A 27437-nucleotide genomic window follows, 5' to 3' on the forward strand; every position below is an offset into this window, starting at 1 on the left:
TAAACCAAATCGTTCTTAAACCGGACTGTTCTTAAACCGAGGTACCACTGTATATGGCTTCTCCCCATTGGTCCTGGCTTCCAAATGGGCTTCGAAGACTCATCTCTTTCAAATTGCTTTCAACTGAGATGCCATTTTTCAGTACATGACCCAACCGTCTTCTTTTGTCAAAAAGTATAAAGTGGCTTTTCATCAATTTCTAGCTTTAGGTCTCTCCAGGTTATATTACTCCTAGTCTTGTGACCAGCTTCTCTGTCTCTCTCTCTCTCTCTCTCTCTCTCTCTCTCTCTGTCTCTTTCTCAATAATGCCATAGTCTAAATGTAATCAAATGTAGCCCAAATACTTGTGTGTCTGACCCTCCTCCACAAAAACAGCTGCTTATTTGGCCATTTTCGTATGTCGTGAAGGCTGAAATTTCAATTCAGTGGAGCGGGGTCAAGATATTAACCGATATGCATGAAATTTCAGATGTAGCTATATAATCCATAGTATAGTAAGATAAGACCTTTGGAGCAGGCATTTCTTAAAAAATGTTTTTTATGAACCGCCCTCATGTGTGTATATATAACACAACATACCAGCTTTGCTCGATGGGTTCCCCCTTCCCCACATTTTCTTGTTAAAAGTGATCTCCTCTGCTCCAGGTTACAGGTGACCTGTTTGACATCATGTCTGGTCAGACAGATGTGGATCACCCTCTTTGTGAAGAATGCACTGATACCCTTCTGGACCAGTTGGACACGCAGCTCAACATCACAGAGAATGAATGTCAGAACTACAAGTGAGTGAGAATGAAAGTTCAGGGATGCTGCAAGACAGCCACTCTATACAATGTTCCTTGCAGCGGAGGAACTTTGCTTCTGTTCCCCCAAGTCATTTCCACTGAAGGAGACAGTACAGTGGTACCTTAGTTCCCAAGTGACTTGGCTCCCGAATGCCACAAACCTGGAAGTGACCGTTCTCGTTTGCGAACGTTTTTCGGAAGCCGAACGTCCCACGCGGCTTCCGATTGAGTGCAGGAAGCTCCTGCAGCCAGTCAGAAGCCGCGCCTTGGTTTTGGAACCGTTTTGGGAGTCAAACAGACCTGAAGGAGCATCTTCATCCCCATCTTTCAGCCCGGACACTGAGATCCAGCTCCGAGGGCCTTCTGGCGGTTCCCTCATTGCAAGAAGTGAGCTTACAGGGAACCAGGCAGAGGGCCTTCTTGGTAGTGGCGCCCGCCCTATGGAACGCCCTCCCTTCAGATGTGAAGGAAATAAGCAGCTATCCTATTTTTAAAAGACATCTGAAGGCAGCCCTGTTCAGGGAAGTTTTTAATATTTAATGCTGTATTGTTTTTAACACTCAATTGGGAGCTGCCCAGAGTGGCTGGGGAAACTCAGCCAGATGGGTGGGGTATAAATAATAATAATAACAATAATAGTAATAATAATAATAGTAATTATTATTATTATTATTATTATTTATTAAGTTTGAGAACCAAGGTACCACTGTATGTGCATTTCACAGCCCTGTCGTGCGAGTCTCTGCTTCCCTTTTAAAAGGAATCAGATAAACATCCATGATGACCGTGGAGATAACGACACGGAACTGGTTCTGCCTTGGTTTTATGGGAGCTGGGAGTTGAAGAAGGAAGAGGGAGGATAAGTCTGTGGGTTGGTCAAGTTGTGTTGTGAGGGAGTGAGAGGAATTGTTAGGTGGAGTCAGATAGATGGTTGGAATAATCAGTTTGGAGTTGTGAGGAACGCACGGGACAGTTAAGGAACTAAGATTAAGAAACTGCCAAGAAAAATTAACTGACACCTTAAGCTTGTACCGTCCTATAAAATAAACTTGATTATTTGTTACTGTTAACAACTGTCTGGACTCCGTGTATACCCGTGCGAAACGGGTTGGTGGCAGCGAAGAAAGCAACCACAGTGGTGGCACAGGGTCAAGAGACCATCAAACGTCCACAAAAGTGTGGCGATCACACAGGGTCCCCGGACGTTTGACGGTCTCTTGACCCTGTGCCACCACTGTGGTTGCTTTCTTCGCTGCCACCAACCCGTTTCGCACGGGTATACACGGAGTCCAGACAGTTGTTAACAGTAACAAATAATCAAGTTTATTTTATAGGCATGTACAAGCTTAAGGTTTCAGTTAATTTTTCTTGGCAGTTTCTTAATCTTAGTTCCTTAACTGTCCTGTGCGTTCGTAACAACTATAAACTGATTATTCCAACCATATTCCAAACATTAGGAAGAACTTCCTGACAGTAAGAGCTGTCCGACAGTGGAATTTGCTGCCAAGGAGTGTGGTGGAGTCTCCTCCTTTGGAGGTCTTTAAGCAGAGGCTTAACAACCATATGTCAGGAGTGCTCTGATGGTGTTTCCTGCTTGGCAGGGGGTTGGACTCGATGGCCCTTGTGGTCTCTTCCAACTCTATGATTCTATGATCTATCTGACTCCAGCTAACAATTCCTCTCACTCTCACACCACACAACTCGACCAACCCACAGACTTATCCTCCCTCTTCCTTCTTCAACTCCGTGCTGCCGTTCTCTGCCTAGTTCCTTCCTTGCCTCCCCCTAAATCGCTTCTGCCTTGGGGTTGTCTGCAGGAGATGCCTGGAAATCCTGGAACAGATGAATGAAGACGACAAGGAGAAGTTGCAGCTGGAGCTGAAGGAGTTTGCTCTTGAGGAGGAGAGGCTGATTGAGGAGCTGGAAGGGGTGGAGCAGAAGCGGAAAACGATGGCTGAAGACTTTGAGAAGGTCAGGGCTGAGGCAGAGAGGCTGGATCACGAGGAAGCTGAGTAAGTATTCATCTCTTGCAACCGTTAAGGCTTGCCTCTTCCTGGCTAAACCTGTTGTTGAGCCCCACATCTATGTCCACCTCTTTCCATTGCTTCCCATCCCCACTTCTGTCCAGACCACGTATGTAAGAAGTATCTGCCCTCTTCTTGAATATCTTGTGTGGGAGCCCTTTCTCTGCATCTCTGCTAAACTCCCTCTTTCCCCCCTTCCTTACCTCTTTACTTGAGGCCTTATGCTGGCTCTATTGCACCCCATATGACTTTTAGTCTCTTACCCATCAGGCGACTCCATTTTGAGGCTTTGCTACAGTAAGGTTTGGGTCACGGGTGGCGCTGTGGTCTAAACCACAGAGCCTAGGGCTTGCTGATCAGAAGGTCGGCAGTTCGAATCCCCGTGACGGGGTGAGCTCCTGTTGCTCGGTCCCTGCTCCTGCCAACCTAGCAGTTCAGAAGCACGTCAAAGTGCAAGTAGATAAATAGGTACTGCTCCGGTGGGAAGGTAAACAGTGTTTCCGTGCGCTGCTCTGGTTTCGCCAGAAGCGGCTTACTTGCACTTCAATGTGCTTTTGAACTGCTGGGTTGGCAGTAGCAGGGACTGAGCAATGGGAGCCTCATCCCGTCATCAATACATCATTTTCTTTCAACGTGCAGCACAATTCTCCACTATTTCACTTATCATTGTTTTCATTCCGCTGCTCATAATTCGAACCCTGCCCATCTTTTCATTTGACTGTAACAGTTCGTCAAATATCTTTGTTGTTTTTTGGGGGGGGCAGGGGTGGCAGGAGCCTTTGCAATGCACAGGATCAGAAATCCCCTCCCTCCAGCCACATGCGATCCCTGCCTTTTAACCTATGGTTACCAGATGTCCCTGTTTCCCGGGGGCAGTCCCCGGATTTACAACTCTGTCCCCGGACAAAATCCGTCCCCAGAATGTCCCCAGATTTCATTTAATGTCCCCGGATTTATATTTTAAGTGTTGTAGATTTATTAGTAGGGAATGAATGTTGTGTGATTGGTTCAACAGCACAAGACGCATCATATGGGGATTTCTGGCGAGGCAAAATGGCGGGCGCCACGGCAGCGGGCAGCTCCTGAAGCCAGCCAGAGCCAACTGCGCTACCAGGCTGGCTCCGGGCTGCTGAGGCTGCCACTGCCAAGGGGGAACCGGGGACACCTGGCACGTCAACTGGGGGAACCGCTGACACCCCCCCCCCCGCGCGAGCAACCCAAATCGAGCTGAGAATAAGAGCGCCCGGCCAACTGCCCACAGAAGAGAAGATATTACCGTATTTTTCGCTCCATAAGACACACTTTTTTCCTTCCTAAAAAGTAAGGAGAAATGTGTGTGTCTTTTATGGAGCGGATGCAGGCGGGAGGCTCTGCTTAGCGCTCCCTTTAAAGATCCGTGTGGAGCTTTTCCCCAAGGAGAGAGAAGGGCAGCCCTCAGTCCCTTCTCCCTCGGGGAAAAGCCCCCAAGAGGCTTTCCGTGCGGCTCTTTAAAGGGAGCGTGGCTCTTGCTGGCTTTTCCAGGAGGTGGGGGAAGGGACAGAGGGCAGCCTGTCAGTCCCCCCACCTCCCGGAAAAGCCCCGAAGAGCCGCGCTCCCTTTAAAATGACGTGTGGAGCTCTTGGGGTATTTTCCCCAGGAGGGAGAAGGGCACCTGGTCAGTGACGGGCTGCCCTTCTCCCTCCTCGGGGAAAAGCCTGCAAGCGCCACACACACGCTCCACACGGCTCGTGAAAGGGAGCGCTGAGCAGAGCCTGGGATGCATATAGCCTCTGCTCAGCGCTCCCTTTAAAGAACATTTTTTTCCTTGCATTCCCCCTCTAAAAACTAGGTGCGTCTTATGGGGCGAAAAATATGGCACTTCTTTTTTAAAAAAACAAAATAAAAACTTTTTAAAATATTTTTTTTTATCATTTCAAAAAAAAAAAAGCGTCCCCAGATTCTTTGGAAAAAATCTGGTAACCTTATTTTAACCTCATCTCATTCCGATTAAACCTTATTCTCCCCTCCCTCCTGAGAACAGAGATCTTGTTTTTCTGCATGCCGCCGGTCCAGTTTCATTTCGCACCATATTTAGGGGAGGGGCGCTGTGTCCTGGCTCACAGGTGAGTGTAACCTTGTCTCCCTAATGCCCCCCGGAGGTACCAGAAAGAGTACAGCGAATTCAAGCGGCAACAGCTGGAGCTGGATGACGAACTGAAAAGTGTGGATAATCAAATGCGCTATGCCCAGATGCAGTTGGACAAGCTGAAGAAAACCAACGTCTTTAATGCCACCTTCCATATCTGGTAAGGCCAGGAGGCTGGTTAGACTGGGGGAATGCGATGGAGCAGCCGTAGCAGAATTGGGGTGGGGAGAGAAGGCCTTATTTGGCCATGCAGAATCCAGAAGGTTTTCTGGTTAGCGTTAGAGAGAGAGAGAGAGAGCGCGCGACAGGTCTTAAAACTCCTTGCAGATGCCAAGCCAGATGCTTCCATCCATGGTCGCAGTTAACCAGGCTGTCTGTTTTGGTGGGGTTTTTTTGCTTTCTGAGCAGCTGCTGCTGGCAGATATCAATAGCTATAGTGAATGAGTGAGGCTTGGCGGGGGACTCTTTGTTTCTGGATATATTTGTTTACTTTTGGTAAAGTTTTCTTTTATTTCATTTTATAAAACGTATATAAAACAGAGAGGACAGTGATAGCAAAGTCTGTAGAATTTGCAGTGTTAAAACGGAAAGGGCTCAAACCCATCGCAAGAGGTGTTGAAATTTTGGGAGGTTGGATAGTTACAATGGAACGGTCCCGTTGGCGGGGTGCGCATTTTGATTCTTATTTGTTTGCGATTGTTACTTTGTCAAAATAAAATATATAAAAAATAAAATCGAAACAATATGTTATAAAAATATACAACAACTGACGGAAATTAAGAGGTGAAAAACAAAGCTAGAATAGGCACGTAGAATGGGTACAGTTGCATATGGGTCAAAACAACAAGGCCCCAATAAAGACTGTCAGCATTATCAAAAGTAGTAGTACCGTGGTACCTCGGGTTAAGTACTTAATTCGTTCCGGAGGTCCGTTCTTAACCTGAAACTGTTCTTAACCTGAGGTACCACTTTAGCTAATAGGGCCTCCCGCTGCCACCACGCCGCCGAAGCACGATTTCTGTTCTCATCCTAAAGCAAACTTCTTAACCCGAGGTACTATTTTTGGGTTAGCGGAGTCTGTAACCTGAAACGTATGTAACCTGAGGTACCACTGTAGTTGTTATTATTAATTAAACTTGTATACAGCCCTATATCTGCAGTCTCAGGGCAGTTCACAACACAAAACGACAATATAAAAACACAGAATACATAATACAAATAAAAACAAGAAAAACCCAATAATTGCCCCCTCCCCAACACATTTTAAAAGGGCATCGGATGTCAGTTGGCCAAAGGCCTGGTTAAAGAAGAACATTTTTGCGTGGCGTCTGAAGCTGTATAATAAAGTTGACATCTGAAGACAGCCCTGTTTAGGGAAGTTTTTTATTGTTTAATGCTGTATTGTGTTTCTACTATTCGGTTGGGAGCTGCCCAGAGTGGCTGGGGAACCCCAGCCAGATGGTTGGGTATAAATAATGAATTATTATTATATTATTGTAAGTTGCTAGCTGAACCTCCCTGAGGAGAATATTCCACAACCTTATTTAGTTCCAGATTTGCCAGGCTTGTGACGAAGTTCATCTTGAAAATGATGGTTCTACTGTATATATAATCAGAGAATTCCAAATAATGTAAAAAGTGTCTGGAGGTTGTGGTCCTTGTCAGAATCTCAAATTATTCATATTTTTATCAATTATATCCATATTCCAGAGTGCATGGTTCCAAGTGCCCAGTGCGGTATTTGGAGCAGTTACTATTTCTGCTGCCAATATCGTGTATACAGTCCTTTGACGTTGGTGTCATAAAAAATATTCAGTAACCTTAATTTTGCCCAACCAACAAGAGTTTCTCCGGTAATATTTATTATTTCTGTGAAAATTAAATTCCAAAAATCTTGCACCGGCTTTCCCTCCGTAAATAACAATATGATTTCCCATGTTGTTGTTGTTTAGTTGTGTCTGACTCTTCGTGACCTCATGGACCAGAGCACACCAGGCACTTCTGTCTTCCACTGCCTCCCGCAGTTTGGTCAACCTCATGCTGGTAGCTTCAAGAACACTGTCCAGCCATCTCATCCTCTGTCGTCCCCTTCTCCTTGTGCCCTCCATCTTTCCCAACATCAGGGTCTTTTCCAGGGAGTCTTCTCTTCTCATGAGGTGGCCAAAGAATTGGAGCCTCAGCTTCAGGATGTGTCCTTCCAGTGAGCGCTCAGGGCAGATTTCCTTAAGAATGGATAGGTTTGATCTTCTTGCAGTCCATGGGACTCTCAAGAGTCTCCTCCAGTACCATAATTCAAAAGCATCAGTTCTTTGGCGATCAGCCTTCTTGATGGTCCAGCTCTCACTTCCATACATCACTACTGGGAAAACCATAGCTTTAACTATACGGACCTTTGTCGGCAAGGTGATGTCTCTGCTTTTTAAGATGCCGTCTAGATTTATCATTGCTTTTCTCCCAAGAAGCAGGCATCTTTTAATTTCGTGGGTGCTGTCACCATCTGCAGTGATCATGGAGCCCAAAAAAGTAAAATCTCATTATTATTATTCTGTCAGTTCTTCACATTTTCTCCCCTTTCCATCGCGAAGCCTATCGGAAGACCTGGAGCCTCTGTTACACAAACACATCTCTCTGCCCTACAGCAGCCCTTCCTTGGAAGTTCCTTTGTGGGCTGCAAGCCCTTTGATCGTGAGCTTCATTCCTCCATTGAAGAGGAGGCGGCAGTCTTTGTGGTTGCATGCCAGAAAGCACCAGGGTTGGTATTCTGAGGCATGCTGCATGGGTTGATGGATGATGGCTGAAAATTACAACAACCAAGTACTGTATTTTTCGCTCTATAAGACACACCAGACCATAAGATGCACCTAGTTTTTGGAGGAGGAAACAAGAAAAAAATATTATGAATCGGAGAAGCCAGAACAGCAAGAGGGATCGCTGCTTTCGCCGCGCAGTGATCCCTCTTGCTGTTCTGGCTTCTGTGAAAGCAACGCAAAGCATCTTCAGGGCAGGGGGAACGTTCCTCCAGCTGCCCTGAGGAGGCTTCGCGCGGCTATCCCAGAAGCCAGAACAGCAAGAGGGATCACTGCGCAGCAAAAGCAACAATCCCTCTTGCTTTTCTGGCTTCTGGGATAGCTGCGCAGCCTGCATTTGCTCCATAAGACGCACACATATTTCCCCCTTTTAGGAGGGAAAAGGTGCGTCATTGAGCGAAAAATACGGTATTTTGCAAGTGGAATAGACTGTTCCACCAAAGTTAAGGGTCCTGGTTTTGGAGGGGGGGTTAGGTTCTGCTGGGTTCCTAGATAACTGGGTGCGCCTAAAAAACTGCCTGGGAAATAACTGCACTCACACTAAGCCAGCGATGGCCAAACTTGGCCCTCTAGCTGTTTTGGGACTACAACTCCCATCATCCCTAGCTAACAGGACCAGTGGTCAGGGTTGATGGGAATTGTAGTCCCAAAACAGCTGGAGGGCCAAGTTTGGCCATCACAGCACTAAGCTTGCTCTTGGCCCTCCGAGGGCTTGACTGATGAACTCTCCCTCTCTCTAATAGGCACAGTGGACAGTTTGGCACCATAAACAACTTCCGCCTCGGCCGGCTTCCGAGTGTCCCCGTGGAGTGGAACGAGATCAACGCAGCCTGGGGGCAGACTGTGCTGCTTCTCCATGCTCTTGCCAACAAGATGGGCCTGACCTTTCAAAGGTGGGAGCAGAAATACTGGCATCCTCCCCGTACCCCACACTCTTCTTGGCCATTGAGCCTATAGGAGCAATCAGTCTAATAAACCTATTAAAGGTAAAGGGACCCCTGACCATTAGGTCCAGTCATGACCGACTCTGGGGTTGCGGCGCTCATCTTGCTTTATTGGCCAAGGGAGCCGGCGTACAGCCGCTTCTGGCAAACCAGTGCAGTGCACGGAAACGCCGTTTACCTTCCCGCCAGAGCAGTACCTATTTATCTTGCACTTCATGCTTTTGAACTGCTAGGTGGGCAGGAGCTGGGACCGAGCAACGGGAGCTCACCCCGTCATGCAGATTTGAACCGCTGACCTTCTGATCGGCAAGTCCTAGGCTCTGTGGTTTAACCCACAGCATCACCCACGTCCCGTCCAATAAACCTGTTACTTAGATAATTAATACCGCACCTTGGAATCAAAAGGATTCTCAATGCAACTTTCCCTTTTTCCTTGCAGGTACCGCCTTATCCCATACGGGAACCACTCTTATTTAGAGTCTCTCACAGACAAATCCAAGGTAAGAGGCTGGGCTCCATACAGTCTTAAAACACATCAGTGTTTGGGTCTTCTAGAGTGTCAGTTAAGGCTCAGGATACACCGGTCAGAAACCCAGAGGCCTCTAGAAATCCAGCGAAAGCATTTCAGGGAGCACTGGTGGAAACGAGGTGTTAACAGGGGGAAATGGTGCTGAATTTGAAAACCAAGTTTTCTGAATTTTATATCCTGTGGTTTAGCTGTCAGTCATGTGGCAATAAGGTGGATGTTGAAAATTGGGCCAAAATTCTATTTTCACACAAAATTACTTGGTTGATAGGTTTTCCGAGTAGTTTATTTTCGTGGTGTTTTTTTTAAAAAAAAATCACATGGAGAAGATTCAATGGGCTTACAGAAAGGTAACTGTATAGTTTGGTTTATTGTGTAGGGAAAGGGAAAGGGACCCCTGACCATTAAGTCCAGGTGCGGACAACTCTGGGCTTGTGGCGCTCATCTCGCTTTACTGGCCAAGGGAGCTGGCGTACAGTTTCCGGGTCATGTGGCCAGCATGACTAAGGTTCTGGCGAACCAGAGCAGCGGACGGAAACGCCGTTTACCTTCCTGCTGGAGCGGTACCTATTTTATCTACTTGCACTTTGACGTGCTTTTGAACTGCTAGGTGGGCAGGAGTTTGTAGTGATCTCTAAATCACAAGCTTGTAGACACACAAACTATTTTCATGGGTGACTCCTCTATTTTCAGCTTGGGAGTACGCCTGATTGTTTCTTTTACACTTCTTTCTTATTGTTTCTGTGGAGGATTTCTGTGCAATTGCATCAAACCTCAGAAGCACAGATTTCAGTTTTCCATTCAATTCTTCATTCTGTACAATCAACTTAATTCGACTCTAGTGAGCTTCCAGGAAAATGAGCTTTTTTTGGGGGGGGGGGATGCACCTCTGTGCACCATAGCACATGGCTGAAATAATGAGCAAGGATCCCCTAAGCAAAACTTAATGGGACTTATTCTGATATAGAATTGGGTTGAAATAACTGAAAAGAAACTTGTACATCTTATTTCCCCAAATTCAGTGTGCGGCTCCCTTGAGGGACCAGGCCCGGCTCTTTATCTGCATTTGAGAATGTCAGAGAAGCTCTTTGTGATTCTGGAAAACTTTTCTCTAAAATAATATTTTTGAATATGAAACTCGTAATAGGCAATAGCTGCTCCCCACTAGAGTAGGGGTTCTTGCTGCCCTAGACTTGGTTAAGGAAACAATTGTGGCAGAATGACACTGAGACTGGCTACAGTCCCGTGGGGTATATGGTGCAACTGAACCAAGGATGGTGTGCCCCCAATTTCCTGGAAAAACAAAACCACCCCCTAAAGGTCTTGGGGCAGCTGCAGAGTAATTCCCTTTGTTTCTGGTGCAAGCGTTTGTGTCTTCAAGGAGCTGCCCCTTTACTGTTCAGGAGGGTTGCGGTTTTTCTGGGACAACAAGTTTGACCATGCCATGGTGGCATTCCTGGATTGTGTGCAACAGTTCAAAGAGGAAGTGGAAAAGGGCGAGACCCGCTTCTGTTTGCCTTACAGGTAATAAAAAAATCACTGCATCAGAAAGATATGGGTTTCTCTGGACAATAGTTATCTACTGAATCTGACTAGTGAGAGATCTGGGACAAATGAATGTATGTATGCATTCATGCTAGCACAATTAACTTAAGGATTTCACTGACACAGGCTGTTTAGTGATTAGTATTTGGCATAGGGCATTAAAAATGGAATGTGGCAACAATTGTCCATGAATGTGTTGGTGGACAACAGAGCCACCACGTTTAGAGGCATCAGAGCTGTGAGTTGCCCTAGCTTGGGGATGGAGACCCTCCCAGTGTTGCTGGGCTCCCAACTCCCATCAGCTCCGCAGCCAGTAATGGGCAATGGTCAGGAATTCTGGGAAATGTAGTCCGACAAATATCTGGAGGGCCTTGCGTATTCAATGTAGCCGTTGCTAGAAACGGCGCTGGAGCAGATGGTCCTTTAGCGTCCTCTAGTGTGATAATTTGTTTGGTCTTAAAAGGATGCTGACCGTATTTTTTGCAAGGCAACCTGGGCAAAGTCTAGCAGCAGCCCACCTGGAGCATTTTTTTGCTCGGTTAGGTTTGGCTTTTGCTTGTTTTGTTCACAACCTTTCTGGGACTTGCCAGGCCAGTAATTTTGCACAGCTTCAAGTTATGACTACACCAGCTTGCAATATAGAAGAAGTAAAACATTTTTGTCTTGTCTCGTCAACTTGCAATGACTGTTCACTTATGAAGGCCTGTGAAGCTGGGTTCCTGTGTTGTTAAAAAGAGGCGTTATGGCAGGGGCAATGTCTTCTAACCACTGTTGTATGCTGCAAGCATATTCCATTCTCCCTACTTAACCCTGCTTTAGAGCTCCCAACTTTGTTCTAATAGCCACTTTCACCACCTGCAACATCCTTAGAGTATTGTCTACCAGGCTGTGGGAATCCTCTAAAACCAAATGCATCTCTGTTTAGATTGACAAGGGCAGGTGTCCTGCTGCGTTGCCCACTTTTGCATTCTAGCCACGCCTGCTTGGGTGACCTTTATTTGAAATAAAAAGCAAGGTTTTAAGTGCTGTGGTAAAAAAGGGGAGGGCAGGGCTGTTGTCTCAGCAGGAGCCTTGACATCACCCATGCATTTTACAATTAGTAAATTAACAGTGTTGCAGAAAAGCGGGGGGCTTGCTCTGTTGACAAACTCGAGGTTTGCGATGGTGCCAGCTGCCAGGGGTTTCAGTTTTGGAGCCTGACAAAAATCTGTGTTTCTCCACTGCAGAATGGATGTGGAGAAGGGCAAGATTGAAGACACAGGTGGAAGCGGCGGGTCTTACTCCATAAAGACTCAGTTTAACTCGGAGGAGCAGTGGACAAAAGCACTCAAGTTCATGCTGACAAACCTGAAGTGGGGTCTAGCCTGGGTCTCTTCCCAGTTCTACAACAAATGACTCTTGTAAGAGAGGAGGACTCCATCCCGTCATGTGTCTGTAGTTTGTTTCAAAGATACCCAAAACAGGACTTGGCCTGTGAGATACCAGTACATCATCACCTTACAAGACCAAAAAACTGCAAAGCACTTTTGTCTTAAAATGTCATTGTCGGGTAATATGAAGCAAAACGTTTCGACAGCATGGTTGGATTTCTGTCGCGGCACAGCCTGCTGCTGCTTTGGGGGAAAGAAGCGAACTGGGTCCTGGATAGTTAGGGTGGGCCCACGTATGGCAGTAAAAAGAGACCTGCTTGAAGAGCTCTTAACAGCTTTCAGACTGGAGGAGTGACTCTACTAAGCTATAACATTATTAGAATTGCAGTTTGGTTGCTACACTAAGATGCCCTAGGAAATGCAAGAATAAATAAAAGCCGTTTGTATTCCAGAAGAACACAGCATCCTTATTTATCATGAGCTGCCATAGACGCATTTAATGTTTCTTCTTCCCTTGTGAATGAGTTCATCCACTTACACTGAGACTTCTGCCTTCCAGGGAGGCCTGGAAGAAGAAACATTCTTCTCCTGTTGCGGCAGCACACACATCTCCGTGTCTGCCCTCAGGAGTCATGCTTCTTCACCAGTGTTGTAACTGTGCAAGGCATCAATGGTCGTAGGCCTAAGGCCCCTTTTAAGTGTCCTCTTTAAGTGCCTGTCCCAGGCCTTCTCAAAAGGGTACGGTAACAGGACAAAAGCCTGTGAGGTAAGCATTAACATTTAAATATAACTGGTTGCCTTGTTTCTTTGGAGAGCCCCAAATGAAGTGTGGCAGCATGCTGTTTGGAGGGCAGGGGATGAAGGTGGAAGAAACTAGTCGTCGCCCACGCTGTGCTTCAGAATTGCGTAGACTGCCTCAATAATGTCTTGCCGACCGATGCCTGTGGTGTCGCTGAGGTATTCCGTAACCTTTCAAAAGAAATAGGGCGAGGTTAAGACAGCGCATGGATACCTGGCAAGGCAGTTGGCAAGGGTCAGGGGTATATGGAAAAGAGTGGAATCCACTCCATGACCCCTGCGTTCCCACACCCTGTAGCCCCGTGGTAGTTTTGTGGCTAAGCCACAAAAGTGTAAGTACCTGATTCAAGCCCTCGGGATTCAGGAGGAAAGTGCTTGCCCCAATGACTCCGACAGCCAATAGCATGAGATCTTCTTTCACTGGCAGAAACTTCGCCCTATCCAGTTGAAGCAACAAGGTAAGACAAGGTGTGGCATAGGTAAAGGGGCCCCTGATCATTAGGTCCAGTCGTGGCCGACTCTGGGGTTGCGGCGCTCATCTCACTTTATTGGCCAAGGGAGCCAGCGTCCAGCTTCCGGGTCATGTGGCCAGCAGGACTAAGCCACTTCTGGCGAACCAGAGCAGCGCACGGAAACGCCGTTTACCTTCCCGCCGGAGCGATACCTATTTATCTACTTGCACTTTGACGTGCTTTCGAACTGCTAGGTGGCAGGAGCAGGGACTGAGCAACGGGAGCTCACCCCGTCGCGGGGATTCAAACCACCGACATTCTGATCCGCGAGTCCTAGGCTCTGTGGTAGGAGGACTCATTGGGCTGGAGAAGCTGCGTTGTACTGCCACTCCACCAGCCCCAGCCTGAGACCTTCTTTTTGGCGGCCCTCGGCAACATTTGACGCCCCTCCCCGCAGAGGCACTGGGCTTTGGGAAGGAGGTGTGAGGGCTCTTGACAAGAGTCCTAGAGTCCTCCTGCCTCCTTCCCCAAACCCAGCATCTCGCCCGGCTTTGGGAAGGCAGCGTGAGGGCTGGTGAGGGGTATAAAATTTTGGCCTCACTCTCCTACCCCGTGTGACAAGGTGGTGTGTGGCTCATGGATTCCCTGTCAAAGCACCCTTGTGGCCCACTTGGTATTAAAAGTTAGACCACCCTGTTCCAGGGTGTTGGGAATTGTCAGAATTCCACACCAAAGTCTAAAAGGAGGAGTTATTTCCTTACAGAGAAACACGGCACCAGAGGATTTATTATTATTTTTTAGGGGGGGGGAGCTAGTAAAGGTAAAGGGACCCCTGACCATTAGGTCCAGTTGTGACCAACTCGAGGGTTGCGGCGCTCATCTCGCTTTACTGGCTGAGGGAGCCGGCGTACAGCTTCTGGGTCATGTGGCCACCATGACTAAGCCACTTCTGGCGAACCAGAGCAGCGCATGGAAACGCCGTTTACCTTCCCGCCGGAGCGGTACCTATTTATCTACTTGCACTTTGACGTGCTTTCGAACTGCTAGGTTGGCAGGAGCAGGGACCGAGCAACGGGAGCTCACCCCGTCGCGGGGACTCGAACCGCCAACCTTCTGATCGGCAAGTCCTAGGCTCTGTGGTTTAACCCACAGCACCACCCGCGTCCCTTGGGGGGGGAGCTACCGCCATCTAAAAAGGAGAATGTGTGGCTATCCACAAGCTAAAAACACACGCAAAGAAGTCGCTTTATGGTATCCTTGCATGTGACTGAGCCAGTGGCAATATTACCACATCCTGTCTGAACAGAATGGGAGAACAGTAAACCTCTTTGGTGTTTTCATTCCTTCCTAAAAAAATATATGAGTTCACAGACACTCTGCCGCTGGAGATAAGGGCACCAGTGTTGGAGGAGGGGGAGAGAATCTGTTTTTAGATTTTAAGAAGTAAATAGATCAGGACATGGTAGGCAAGGCTGCAAGGCTGGGGGGAAGCAGGGCAGGGGGAAGAGAAAGGGCAAATTTCTATTGCTTTTCATACATTTCTTTTGTTAACTGAGTACATGAGTTGTCTTTTGCTTGATTAGTATAGCAGGGATGTGCTTATAGAAGTCTAAAACTGAGTTTTTCAAAAGGTCACGGAACGGTATAGGAGAAGGATGTATCATTTATGTCCTAGGTCAGTGGTTTTCAACCAGTGTGCTGTGGCACCCTGGGGTGACTTGAATGATGGTCCAGGGTGCCATAGGCAACACTAGCCTCTGTCCTTATATCCTTCCCTCCCTCCTCTGATGCACTCTCACATCTCTGCTTCCAAAAGGCTTGCACAGTTCATAGAATCATAGAGTTGGAAGAGACCACAAGGGCCATCGAGTCCAACCCCCTGCCAAGCAGGAAACACCATCAGAGCACTCCTGACATATGGTTGTCAAGCCTCTGCTTAAAGACCTCCAAAGTAGGAGACTCCACCACACTCCTTGGCAGCAAATTCCACTGTCAAACAGCTCTTACTGTCAGGAAGTTCTTCCTAATGTTTAGGTGGAATCTTCTTTCTTGTAGTTTGGATCCATTGCTCCGTGTCCGCTTCTCTGGAGCAGCAGAAAACAACCTTTCTCCCTCCTCTATGTGACATCCTTTTATATATTTGAACATGGCTATCATATCACCCCTTAACCTCCTCTTCTCCAGGCTAAACATGCCCAGCTCCCTTAGCCGTTCCTCATAAGGCATCGTTTCCAGGCCTTTGACCATTTTGGTTGCCCTCCTCTGGACACGTTCCAGTTTGTCCAGTTGTTTCTTGCAGCAGCCCTGGCTATACAGTGGTACCTCGGGTTAAGTACTTAATTCGTTCCGGAGGTCTGTTCTTAACCTGAAGCACCACTTAAGCTAATGGGGCCTCCTGCTGCTGCCGAGCACGATTTCTGTTCTCATCCTGAAGCAAAGTTCTTAACCCGAGGTACTATTTCTGGGTTAGCGGAGTCTGTAACCTGAAGCGTATGTAACCCAAGGTACCACTGTAAGCGCCACAGGTGAATGGTGCCTCTGGGGCTGGTCAAGGGGTGCTGGGTGCCAGGAGCTGAGGGGGCCTCGGAGTAAGCAAGCGGGTGTGGGAGCCCAGCCAGCTAGCCTGCCAGCCCTTGCTATTAAGAATGGACAGACAAGTCCCAGGCCCCTGTGGGGCAGTGTGAGGAGGCACCTTTCTTCGGGGCAGCAGGGGCAGCTCAGAGACCAGGGGCTGCCCAGAGGACTCCCAAGGAGAGGAGGCTAAGGGAACACTCCACAAGGGAGGGCGTTCGAAAAAGGGTGAGAGGGTGGCAGCTCTGCAGGCAAGGGGTGACATAACTGGGCTCCTGAGCCCCACAGGGGTGCTGCAGAGTTGGCCAAGGGAGCTGTGATTCAAAAAGTTTGAAAACCTCTGTCGTAGATGCTCACAACACTTATATAGCCACATCCCATAAACCACACCAGCAGAGTGGGTGTATTTTCTCGGCCAGAATATAATGTGTTACAGGTGCTATGAAAATGCATTATCCTTGCAACAAAAGTGTTTCTGTTGGGGAAAAACACTTATATCCAACGAGACATTTTTAGAACCAATTATGTAGAAAAGGCCCTAAAAATACACCTTTGTAATATAAAGGGAGACAATAAAAGATCCAGAGTGCAGTATCTCTTGCAACAGAGGACCATCACATGCCGTTTTCAGACTAATTCCTTGTATGAAGTAGTTTGAATCTCGCTTTGGGATAACTCTTTTGAAAGGTTTCTGTAAAAAAATATGATACAATTCTCCAGTCATTCTAAGGGACTTGTGTAATGCTGGGGCTCTAGCTGCTATTGCCTGATGGTCCATTTCTTTTTTTTTATAATAATTTTTATTACATTTTTCCAAATTACAGATAAGAAAAGACAGAATAAAAGAAAAGAAAAGAAAGAAGAACAAAAAGTCACATCCATTTCAATAACTTATTTCAAGTTTCCATTGGACTTCCCCACATCTCCCGCATAATGCATTCTTGATAATAAAGTCATCAGCAAATTATACCCTTATTTCGTGTATTTCTTTATATTTTCAATTGCAATTTAAGTTTAAATCTCTTGTTCTCCGTTTACTCTAAAAATATAACCTGATATCGTTTTAACCCATTTAAACTTTGGTTCTTTCACGAATGTTAACAATTTCATAAATAATTAAACTTCATTGCTGGGGCTAACGTTCTAAATCATACGACATCTTATGTTTCATACAACTTGTAATACTTTTGCAAATAGTCTTTGAATTTTTTCCAATCCTCCTCCATTGCCTCTTCTCCCAGGTCCCGGATTCTTGCAGTCATCTCAGCCAGTTCCATGTAGTTCATCAGTTGCGTCTGCCACTCCTCCAGTGTGGGCAAATCTTGGGTCTTCCAATACTTGGCGATAAGAATTCTTGCTGCAGTTGTAGCATACATAAAAAAAGTTCTATCCTTTTTTAACACCTTCTGGCCGACAATGCCCAGAAGGAAGGCCTCTGGTTTCTTGGGAAAGGTGTACTTAAACACCTTCTTTAACTCATTATAGATCATTTCCCAAAAGGCCTTCAATCTTGGGCACGTCCACCAGAGGTGAAAGAATGTCCCTTCAGCCTCCTTACATTTCCAACATTTATTATCAGACAAATGGTATATCTTAGCGAGTTTGACTGGGGTCATGTACCACCTGTATACCATTTTCATAATGTTTTCTTTCAAGGCATTACATGCCGTAAACTTCATACCGGTGGTCCATAACTTTTCCCAGTCTTCTGACATGATATTGTAACCAATGTCTTGAGCCCATTTTATCATGGCTGATTTAACTGTTTCATCCTGAGTGTTCCATTTAAGCAGCAAGTTGTACATTCTCGATATTACCTTGGTCTTTGGTTCTAGCAACTCTGTCTCAAGTTTCGATTTTTCCACCTGGAATCCTATTTTTTTGTCTTGCTTAAAAACCTCATTAATTTGGGCATAATGTAGCCAATTTTGCACCTTATCCTTTAATTTTTCAAAGCTCTGCAACCTCCAATTACCTCCAATGTTTTCTATTATTTCCCAATATTTCGGCCAATATGCCTCCATATTGGATGTTTTCCGAGCTTTGGCCTCTATTGGTGAAATCCACCTCGGAGTTTTGCTTTCCAATAAGTCTTTGTATTTTTTCCAGACCATAAATATTGCTTTTCTGACAATATGGTTTTTAAACATTCCATGTGTTTTCCCCTTGTCATACCACAAATACGCATGCCAACCTAACGAATTGTTAAAGCCTTCCAGATCTAGGACATCAGTGTTTTCCAATAAAATCCAATCTTTCATCCAGCAGAAGGCCGCAGCTTCATAATATAACCTTAAGTCCGGCAGGGCAAACCCCCCTCTCTCCTTTGCATCAGTTAATATTTTAAACTTTATTCGGGGCTTTTTGCCCTGCCAGACAAATTTGGAAATATCCTTCTGCCACTTTCCAAAACAATCCACTCTGTCCACGATCTGCAAAGCCTGAAACAAAAACAACATTTTTGGCAAAACGTTCATTTTTATAGCTGCAATTCGGCCTAACAAGGATAGTTTCAATCTTGACCAGATTTCTAGATCTTTTTTAACTTCTGACCAACATTTTTCATAATTGTCTTTAAATAAATTCAAGTTCTTGGAGGACAGATTAACCCCCAGGTATTTCACTTTTTTAACAATGTTTAGTTCTGTTTCCCTCTGAAACCCCTCTGTTTCAGTAACCGTCAAGTTTTTCCCTAACACCTTAGTTTTTTGTTTATTCAGCTTAAAACCCGCCACCCGACCAAATTTCTGAATCAATTCCAAAACTCTTTTTGTGCTAGATTCTGGCTCCTGTAATGTTAAAACTAAGTCATCTGCAAATGCTTTCAGTTTATATTGTTTCGCTCCGACCCGTATTCCTTGTACTTGCCGATCCTCCCTTATCATTTTCAGCAAAACCTCCAGGACTGAAATAAACAACAGAGGGGATAGGGGGCACCCCTGGCGTGTTCCTTTTTCAATATGAAGTTCTTCTGTCACCACATTGTTCACTATCAACTTAGCTTTTTGTTCAGAATAGATTGCCTCTATTCCATTCTCAAACCCCCTTCCCACTCCCATCCCTTCCAAGTTTTTCTTCATAAATTTCCAAGAAATGTTGTCAAAGGCCTTCTCCGCGTCAATAAAAATTAACACCGCTTTGGTGTTAATATTTGTTTGTAAAAGTTCCAAAATATCGATAATGTTCCTGGTATTATCATACAAATGTCTACCTGGGAGAAAGCCTGCTTGGTCCTTATGGATTACTTCATTTAATACTTTTTTAAATCTGTTAGCCAAAACATCCGCAAATACTTTGTAATCCACATTTAGGAGTGAGATGGGGCGATAGTTCTTAAGTTGAGTCTTTTCAGTTTCCACTTTGGGTATCAATGTGATGAATGCTTCTTTCCACGTATCTGGTGCCCTCCCTCCCCCCATAATCTGGTTGCAAACCTCCATTAATGGTTGTATTAAATAGTCTTTTAAAGTCCTGTAGTATTTGGAGGTAAGTCCATCGGGGCCCGGAGATTTGCCTAGTTGCATATTCTGAATGGCATCCTCGATTTCCTGTTGTGTTATTTTACAATTCAAGATTGATCTCTTCTCTTGAGATAATTTTGGTAGGCCATTATCTTTCAAGAATTGTTCTATCTCAGTTGTCTCCTCGGGTTCTTGTGTGTACAATTTTTTAAAATATTTCTGGAAACACTTCCTAATTTCTCCCGGTTTCTGAAAGTTTTTCCCTTCAACTTCTAAGTTGGTGACATAGTTTAATTTTTGTCTCTTTTTCAACTGCCAAGCGAGCAGTTTCCCACATTTGTTCGCAGATTCAAAAGATCTTTGTTTCATTTGTTTGATTTTCCATTCCACTTCTTGGTTAATCAATTTCGCATATTGTGACTGGTGAAATTTGATTTCTCTTAAAGTCTCTTTTGATTTTGGATTCACTCTTAATTTTTTCTCTCCATCACTTATCTTCTCCAATATCTTATCTTTTTTACTATTCCAAAGTTTTTTCTTGATTGTATTCTGTTGTATCAGAAACCCTCTCATAACAGCTTTACTTGCGTCCCAGATAATTCTTTTTTCCACCGAGGTGTTCAAGTTAATTTCAAAATAGTCCTTTAAAGTTTTTTGGGCCTTCTTTACGATCTCTTGATCTCTTAACAAGTTGTCATTCATTTTCCATCTGAAGGAGTCGGCAGTAGTAAATCTCATTTCCATTTTCAAAGCGTTATGGTCGGAGCAAGTCTTTGGGCAGATTTCTATTTTTGTAGTCTTAGGTGCCAGCCCTCTAGTTGCCCAAATTTGGTCGATTCTTGTCCATGACAGGTGGGCCTCAGAAAAAAAGGTTCCTTCTTTACCTAGGGGGTTTCTCGTCCTCCATAAATCAATTAGGTCCATATTGTCAGTTAGTTCAAAAAAAGTTTTTGGTAGTCTTCCGTCTTTAGTCAAATTCTGATTCTGTGACTTATCCATCAAAGTAGAGACGACCCCATTCATATCTCCCATCATAATGATGTTGGAGTAGTCCAGATAGTCCAGTAATGTCTCATGCAGCTTCTTATAAAATTCTGATTTCCCCTCATTTGGTGCATAAATTCCTAATATCAAAACTTTTTCTCCTTGGGTCAGAATTTCAATAGCCAGGATTCTTCCTTGTTCATCTTTAAACAAAAATTTTGGTGATAGATTCTCTTTGGCGTAAATCACCACGCCTCTCTTCTTAACTCTATCTGATGAAATAAATTCTTGGCCTAATCTTTTATTTGTTAGCACCTTCCTGTGTAACCTGGTCACATGTGTTTCTTGCAAGCAAATTATGTCCAAATTCTCTTTCTTTAATATATGGAAAATCCTTTTGCGTTTTTCTGGGGAATTCGCGCCATTAATGTTCCAACTATAGAGCTGCAGAGACATCCTGTATTAATCTGTTGTTACTCTTGTTGGGTGTCTTCTTTTTTGTCCAAATCCGAGGGTGGTGGCTCCTTTCCTAGCTCTGGTGGTGGCCAAATAGCTACCGCACCTGCCTGATGGTCCATTTCAACCACATTGATACTTTTTATTGTGCAAGCTGCCCTTAATGGTGATGCAGATTTTTTCCTTTTTTTAAAGCCACAGCTGTACCGAGTGGTGTTCTGTGTTTCCCTTTAACCTTTGTGCGTCCGTGTGTGTGTGGCACTTTCACAAGGCTTTTTTCTACTTCTGGAGCTGTAAGAATAGAACATTGCTCATCCGCTGTCTACAGCTGAATTATGTCTCCTTTCAGCAACATATCCAAATAGTACATTTTTAGCCTGGGTTAGAAAATACCAGCCTTCCCATCCCTGCTAATTCCCACACTATAGTTAAAGGATACCTTACAATAGACATCGAGAGCTGTGCATGCTGTGCTGTTGCCAAATTTTGTGAAGTCAGGCTCCATCCCATGTGCATTGCTTACAAACAGGCCTCTGTTAAGGTGTGCTGCCTGGAAAAGTGACTCAGACTTTCTTGGTCTCTAAAGCGCTCTCTGCTCTTTGTGCTGCTTCAACAGACACAGTGGAGTCTGGAAGTGCCTTGGGCCAGTCACCAGCCATTGGTGTAGCCAAGGGGGGAAGCTGTCCCCCCCATCAATAAAAATCTGAGGTTCTGCCCCCCCACAAAAGCTCCCCCCTTACCAGAACAAATTCATTTCTAGCTTGTCACTTCCCAGAACTTACAGCTGGAGCTCATTCGGAGAGGAGTTTTTAATCGAGGTCTTCAGCAAGGTGTCATAAACGCTGCTCCGCAAGAGGTACGTTAAAGCCAGCAAATGTCTGCACATTTCAAGCAGCTGTTTTGTGGGCAGCATGTAGCCATTGTACCCTAATCATGAGGAATAACAGAAGGCAGCAGAAGCTGCAGTTAGGTTTCTGTCTGGAACCTGAATCTACAAACATATGTCTTGACTATCCCTTTGGGCAATTTAGGGTAGATGAGTGGACCTCCCTTCTAGTTCACCACACCCTTCTTCCTTATGTGGCCAAACTATTGTATGATTTGTTGCCTTGGTTTCAGCGCCTTAATTTTTGTACACTTTCCCCAAAAACCTAAAGCCAAAAAGGTACTGCTCTCTCTGGAACAGTTTACAAGAGAAAGGTAGCAAGGGGAACAAACTGAATGTGTGTTCAGGCTAGATCTAGCTACAAATTCACAAGGTACAGTTATTCTGTTGCAGCAAAAAATTGTCTTTTCCCCTCCTTCTGATTAACAGCATCTCCTTTAAAGCAGAGATGTTCAGAATGGGACTTGCTGCAGAATGGGAACACTGCAAGTTGATCCAATTTCCCTGAAACAAGGAGCCCAATATGCCAGAAGAAGCTAAAGCAAATAGATTTCGAGACATACCCTTATTCTTCCACTGCTCTGTACACCAGAAAAAATGCCCTGTTAAGGGTTCCCTAGAGCTGCTTGCTGCTCAAAGAAGACGAGTGGGGGCTGTGACTTATTTTTACCTCCTTAGCTAAAGCTTGCCCAATGTTATGTCTTGTTCTTGACCCTTACCTAAAACCTCCAGCAGCATTTCAACATAAGCAAAAGGGGCTGGAAAATTGATTTGGAACTGCAGAGCCTTCAAAATGGCCAGTTCAGATTCCAGTAGTTCTTCTGTGGTATAGGAGAAGCCCAAAGACTTCAGAAACCTCAGAACCACGTTGTTATTCACTATCTGTACGAAGACAGAAATGTGACCATTACTCTCAAAATGCCAACTTTGTTTTGCTTCTGTCTACCACGATCGGGTGCTAAAGGAGTTCTGTTGTCTATTTATTGCAACACACACTTTGCATTAAATTGACATTTCAAGCTATGGGGGCTGCAAAGGGAGCTGCAGAGGGGCGGGGGTGGCAGGAGAGCTTGTTCTATGAGCAGAACTTTGGTTGCAGTTCTTAAAACAAGACCCCATGTTTTAAAAATACATGCAACTCTCTATAAACATGTAAAGAAAACCTTCCCCAAACTCTGTTCATATTGTTTTTTCCCAATAATATAAAAGGTGTCCCGCCCACTTCAGCTACAAGTTGATAATTGTGAAAGCCTCATAATGCTATATAGCTATTAGCCATTTTTAATATAGCTACTTGCAGACGCGGGTGGTGCTGTGGGTTAAACCACAGAGCCTAGGACTTGCCGATCAGAAGGTCGGCGGTTCGAATCCCCACGACGGGGTGAGCTCCAGTTGCTCGGTCCCTGCTCCTGCCCACCTAGCAGTTCGAAAGCACGTCAAAGTGCAAGTAGATAAATAGGTATCGCTCCGGCGGGAAGGTAAAAAGTGTTTCCGTGTGCTGCTCTGGTTTGCCAGAAGCGGCTTAGTCATGCTGGCCACATGACCCAGAAGCTGTACGCCAGCTCCCTCGGCCAATAAAGTGAGATGAGCGCCGCAATCCCAGAGTCGGTCACGACTGGACCTAATGGTCAAGGGTCCCTTCACCTTTACCTTTACTTGCAGAGTACATCTGGCTTTGCAAGCAATAGCTCCCATTTTCATTTATTGGGCAGACATTACTGTAACATTGCTCCAAAAAAAAATAATAATACTGGTCTTAACATTCCCTCCCACAGATAATGGCTCTGGGATGGTGCATAAAGAGAGCAAAGATTATGTCAAAATATGTAAGGGCACTTCTTGAATCTTCTTACACTATAATGGAAGGAGAGCTTGCTGGCAAGTTGGATGCAAGAGACCAGACGCAGTACATATGTGCTCTCAATCTGCTGTTTCACTGAGACCCACTTGCTGTCTTCCTCCTTTGCTCTTGTGAGATGAGAAGCCTCTTTAATGAGTGTAAGCATGAACCTAAGAAAGTACAAGGATAAAAAATATGGTTATACAAAGATGAAGCAAGGCTGGCAGTACCTGTAAACCTTGCTCTCTACAACACCCTAGAATAAAAAGTGCTTGCTTAGATCTGTCACGGAGTTAAAGCAGCTTGAGGAGTCCTGAAAGGGAAATTGCAAGGTGCTTGCTTGATGCAGATACCTGGCAGTGACGGACTATGTGTGAAGCGGCGTGAAAAGCCCTCTACAGTGGTGTCTCAGGTTACATACGCTTCAGGTTACACACTCCGCTAACCCAGAAATAGTACCTTGGGTTAAGAACTTTGCTTCAGGATGAGAACACAAATCGTGCTCCGGCGGCGTGGCGGCAGTGGGAGGCCCCGTTGGCTAAAGTGGTGCTTCAGGTTAAGAACGGACCTCCAGAATGAATTAAGTATGTAACCAGAGGTACCACTGTACTCTTGCTCTACTGTCCCAGGAGCGGTGAATTGCCCCACAAACACGTCCTCTAAACAGAAAGTGTTTGCTCACCAGGATGGGCCCCTTGGCAGTCGCTACAAGCAGAAAAAAACAGTGCAGAGGCTTGGTGGGCCTGATGCGACTAGCCAGCAGCACACCGAGGAAGGAGGTTGTGACATTTTGCAATTGCCTTCCCCTTAAACTCTTGCATTTATGACTAATGGAAGGTGTTTCTTACATTATTATTTGCAAGCAGAGTCTGTACAGCCTGCTTGGCCTTGCTGTGCTGCAAGACAGAGCCTGGGCAAAAGGAGTGTGGCTGGGCAGGGGTGTAAAGCCTTGGGCAGAGTCCTGAGAAAAAAAGGGGGAGTATTTGGACCCTGGGCTTGAGGCTCCTCACTCCTGCTCTAAATTAATACCTGTGGTAGCCATTTTTAAAAAAATATATATAAGGGGAGCATGTAAAGGTCAAGTTATCACTCGGAGATGATAACATGGTTGTCCTAAAGCTACACCTCAAAGGTGAAGAATATGTAAAATGTTATCTTCTCTCAAGGTGGGCAGAACAAATCACTACCTTTCAAATATTTCTATTGCTTGGTATCTTGCAGATTCAGTCAGGCTCCATTTTTCGGATAGAAGAAACACAAATTCTGTCAAAAAAATAAATAAAGGGTGAGAGGTGGGGAATCCTCAGAATCATAGCTGCAGCGTCTTTTGGCATGTCAGCCTACTGAATTTGCCAAGCTCAGTTCTCACCCACGATCTGTGTCTCTTTAAAGCAACCTGCCTCTTCGCACAGCTCGCTCAGGTACTGCTCATTCTCCCTGGCCATGTGGAGCAAAGCATCTTGGATAACTCCGCCGGCCACTGCTCCAAAGACAGGTTCCGAAGAATGATACCTGGACACCACCTTTGTGGGTGAGCCCATTGGAAGAGTTCTGTCAAGGAGGAAAGAGCAGTTCAACACCCACCATTTTAATTTGTATAATTTCCTTACTTTCTCTAGAATTGTTGTATTTCCCCTCTCCCTTCTCTGCCCATGCCTTTTTATTGCCTCTCTCGAAATGAAGGGTTCTGGAACTTCATGTTGCAATCTACTAGTTAAATACTTAGGACTGAAAACAATATAGGGCAAGCAGCTACATTTTGCTATGAAACCAGGAGAGGAAATCTTGAATTGTCTTCCACACTAAAAACACAATCCTATGCATATTTACTCAGATGTTACGGCCCACTGTTCAGTGGGACCCAATGCTATACGCATGTTGGCTGAAGTTTGCCAATGTGGTGCTTATGGCACAATGGCACCCAGAAGGCCTTCTCCCTGATGCCCACAAAACCTCTGACCCACCCATCACAGTTTCCCTTCATCAGGTGCTGACTTTGGTGGGTACAGTTTCTCCTCTGGAAAGTTGAAGGAAGAAGTTGGAAGAGAAGTGCCTTTTCCCCACTTCCTCTTTCAGCTCTATGTGATTTTCAGCGCTCAGATCTGCACCCGAGTAGCAGAGCAGAAAGTGAAGCAACTAAGAGGTGAAAGGGAATGATCTGGGAGTTTCACCACCACCTAGCCATAAAATACATGTTTCTGTTGACTGAACCATAAAAAACTGCTTTCTAGCACTCTCATGGTCCAAGACACAAACACAGGAATATCTTGCTTGAACAGGTTAATGGCCCACCCCTCCACACAAGATCCGGAGGGTGGCAGCATGAGAACGGGGCCTTTTTGCGGTGGCTCCCCAATTTGTGGAATACTCTCTTCAGGTATTATATACTTTTAGGCAGTGTTTTTTTTTATAGTTCATGCATCCCCCCCCCCCAAAAAAGCACTGCATTTAGGCATTAAGCGAAAACATTCCTCTATAACCAGGTCTTTAACTATTTGTAGCCACAAAATACATTGGGACATTTGTAATGTATTTTGTTTTCCTCTTGGTTTTAATGTATCTAAGTGCAGGGTTTTGCTTTGTTTTTTTTGTGTGTTTTTTTTTGGTCTGTTTGCAAAACAGGCTTTGGGTTACCTCAGGCAAGACAAAAGCGACTAACAAAATCAACGAACGAACCGGATGGTGTGCGAGTGTGTGTGTGAGAAAGGTGGCTTACGTAAAAAAAAAAAAATACCAATTCTAGAGGATCTGTTTTAATCCTACTGACACAAGTCCACTGAGCCACCACCCCAAAGGCCAATGGGCCCTTGGGGACTCCCTTCCGAATGAACACGCCTAGATATAGGACTGGGGGGGGGGTTGGGGTTGCCGCCACGGGCTGCCCAACAGGTGTTAGTGTTGGACTATGGCCTGGGAGACAAGGGTTCGAATCCACACTCACTGGGTGACCTTGAGCCAGTCACCATTCATGGGTGTAACCAGGGGGGACAGAGGGGCAGCTGTCGCCCCCAATCAATAAGAACCTGAGGTTCTTTTTGTTGTTGTTTTGTTAGGCTCCATCTGTTTATTATTTTTTTTAAAAGTAATATTTATTCAACAATTAATAGGTTCTGCCCCCTCTAACAAAAGCCTGGCCCACAACAAAAGCACGCCCCACCCCTAACAAAAACCCTAGCTATGCCCATGTCACCGTCTCTTAGCCTAATCTATTACATGTATATTATTCCTTAAATTTAAATTAAATAAATAAATCAAATAAATAAATTAAATAACATAAATATTATGTTATTGTTCCTTAAATTTGTATACTGCCCCATACCCGGAAGTCTCAGGGTGGTTTGCAACATAAAATTCACTATGCATACACACACACACACACACACACACACACAAACTATATATAGTAATAAATTTTTTTTTAAAGCCAATAATCCCCCTTTTCTCCTCCTCCTCAAGGTTTTTGTGAGGATGAAACGGAGAGGAGGAGAACCATGTACGCCACCTTGAGCTTCCTAGGAAGATAAAGGTGGCATATAAATGCAATAATAAATAATAGCAATAATAAATAATAGCAATAATAATAATAATAATAATAATAATAATAATAATAATAATAATAATAAAATAATATAGTACTGTACTAATGTAATTATATACATAATCTCTCCTATTTCGTTTCTCAGGAATAGGTTCCCCCCCGCAACACCACACAGTTGCTCCTCCGAAATTAACCGTCCCCAGACACGCACACTAATACACACGCGCGCGCACACACGCGTGTCCAAAGCCGCCCAGAGCCCGCGCCCGCCCTCCTCAAAGATGGCGGGAGCGGGACCGCCGCTCAGTTCCCCCCTTAAGATGGC

At 45.2% G+C, this 27437-nt stretch overlaps 2 protein-coding genes across 4 annotated transcripts in view; one reads left to right on the top strand and one right to left on the bottom strand.

Moving 5' to 3' along the window:
- The window catches only part of BECN1 (beclin 1), a 25860-nt gene extending 13277 nt beyond the window's left edge, over positions 1 to 12583 (top strand). Inside the window, exons 6-12 of one of the 3 annotated variants that reach the window (XR_014212806.1) lie at positions 646 to 782; positions 2603 to 2797; positions 4948 to 5094; positions 8485 to 8634; positions 9125 to 9185; positions 10577 to 10735; positions 11983 to 12120. Coding sequence is in view for 2 of the 3 variants with exons in the window: in XM_082195007.1 (XP_082051133.1) it covers positions 646 to 782; positions 2603 to 2797; positions 4948 to 5094; positions 8485 to 8634; positions 9125 to 9185; positions 10593 to 10735; positions 11983 to 12151 (1002 nt within the window). In the remaining variant the exon portion in view is untranslated. Of the gene's footprint in view, positions 1 to 645; positions 783 to 2602; positions 2798 to 4947; positions 5095 to 8484; positions 8635 to 9124; positions 9186 to 10576; positions 10736 to 11982 lie in introns of all 3 variants that reach the window. The other 2 variants (XM_082195008.1, XM_082195007.1) reach the window with 2 other exon arrangements.
- CNTD1 (cyclin N-terminal domain containing 1) lies at positions 12554 to 27385 on the bottom strand. Its single transcript, XM_082195092.1, has 8 exons — positions 27232 to 27385; positions 24944 to 25125; positions 24762 to 24837; positions 23588 to 23744; positions 22454 to 22616; positions 21631 to 21775; positions 13265 to 13361; positions 12554 to 13095 (listed from the first exon to the last, which is right to left on the bottom strand). Exons 2-8 carry the CDS (start codon positions 25113 to 25115, stop codon positions 13000 to 13002), a joined length of 906 nt encoding a protein of 301 aa, XP_082051218.1. The 5' UTR covers positions 25116 to 25125; positions 27232 to 27385; the 3' UTR covers positions 12554 to 12999.
- Between the last annotated feature and the right edge of the window lie 52 nt (positions 27386 to 27437).

The sequence above is a fragment of the Podarcis vaucheri genome, assembly GCF_965113315.1.
Source record: "Podarcis vaucheri genome assembly, chromosome: 13".
Lineage (NCBI taxonomy): Eukaryota > Metazoa > Chordata > Lepidosauria > Squamata > Lacertidae > Podarcis > Podarcis vaucheri.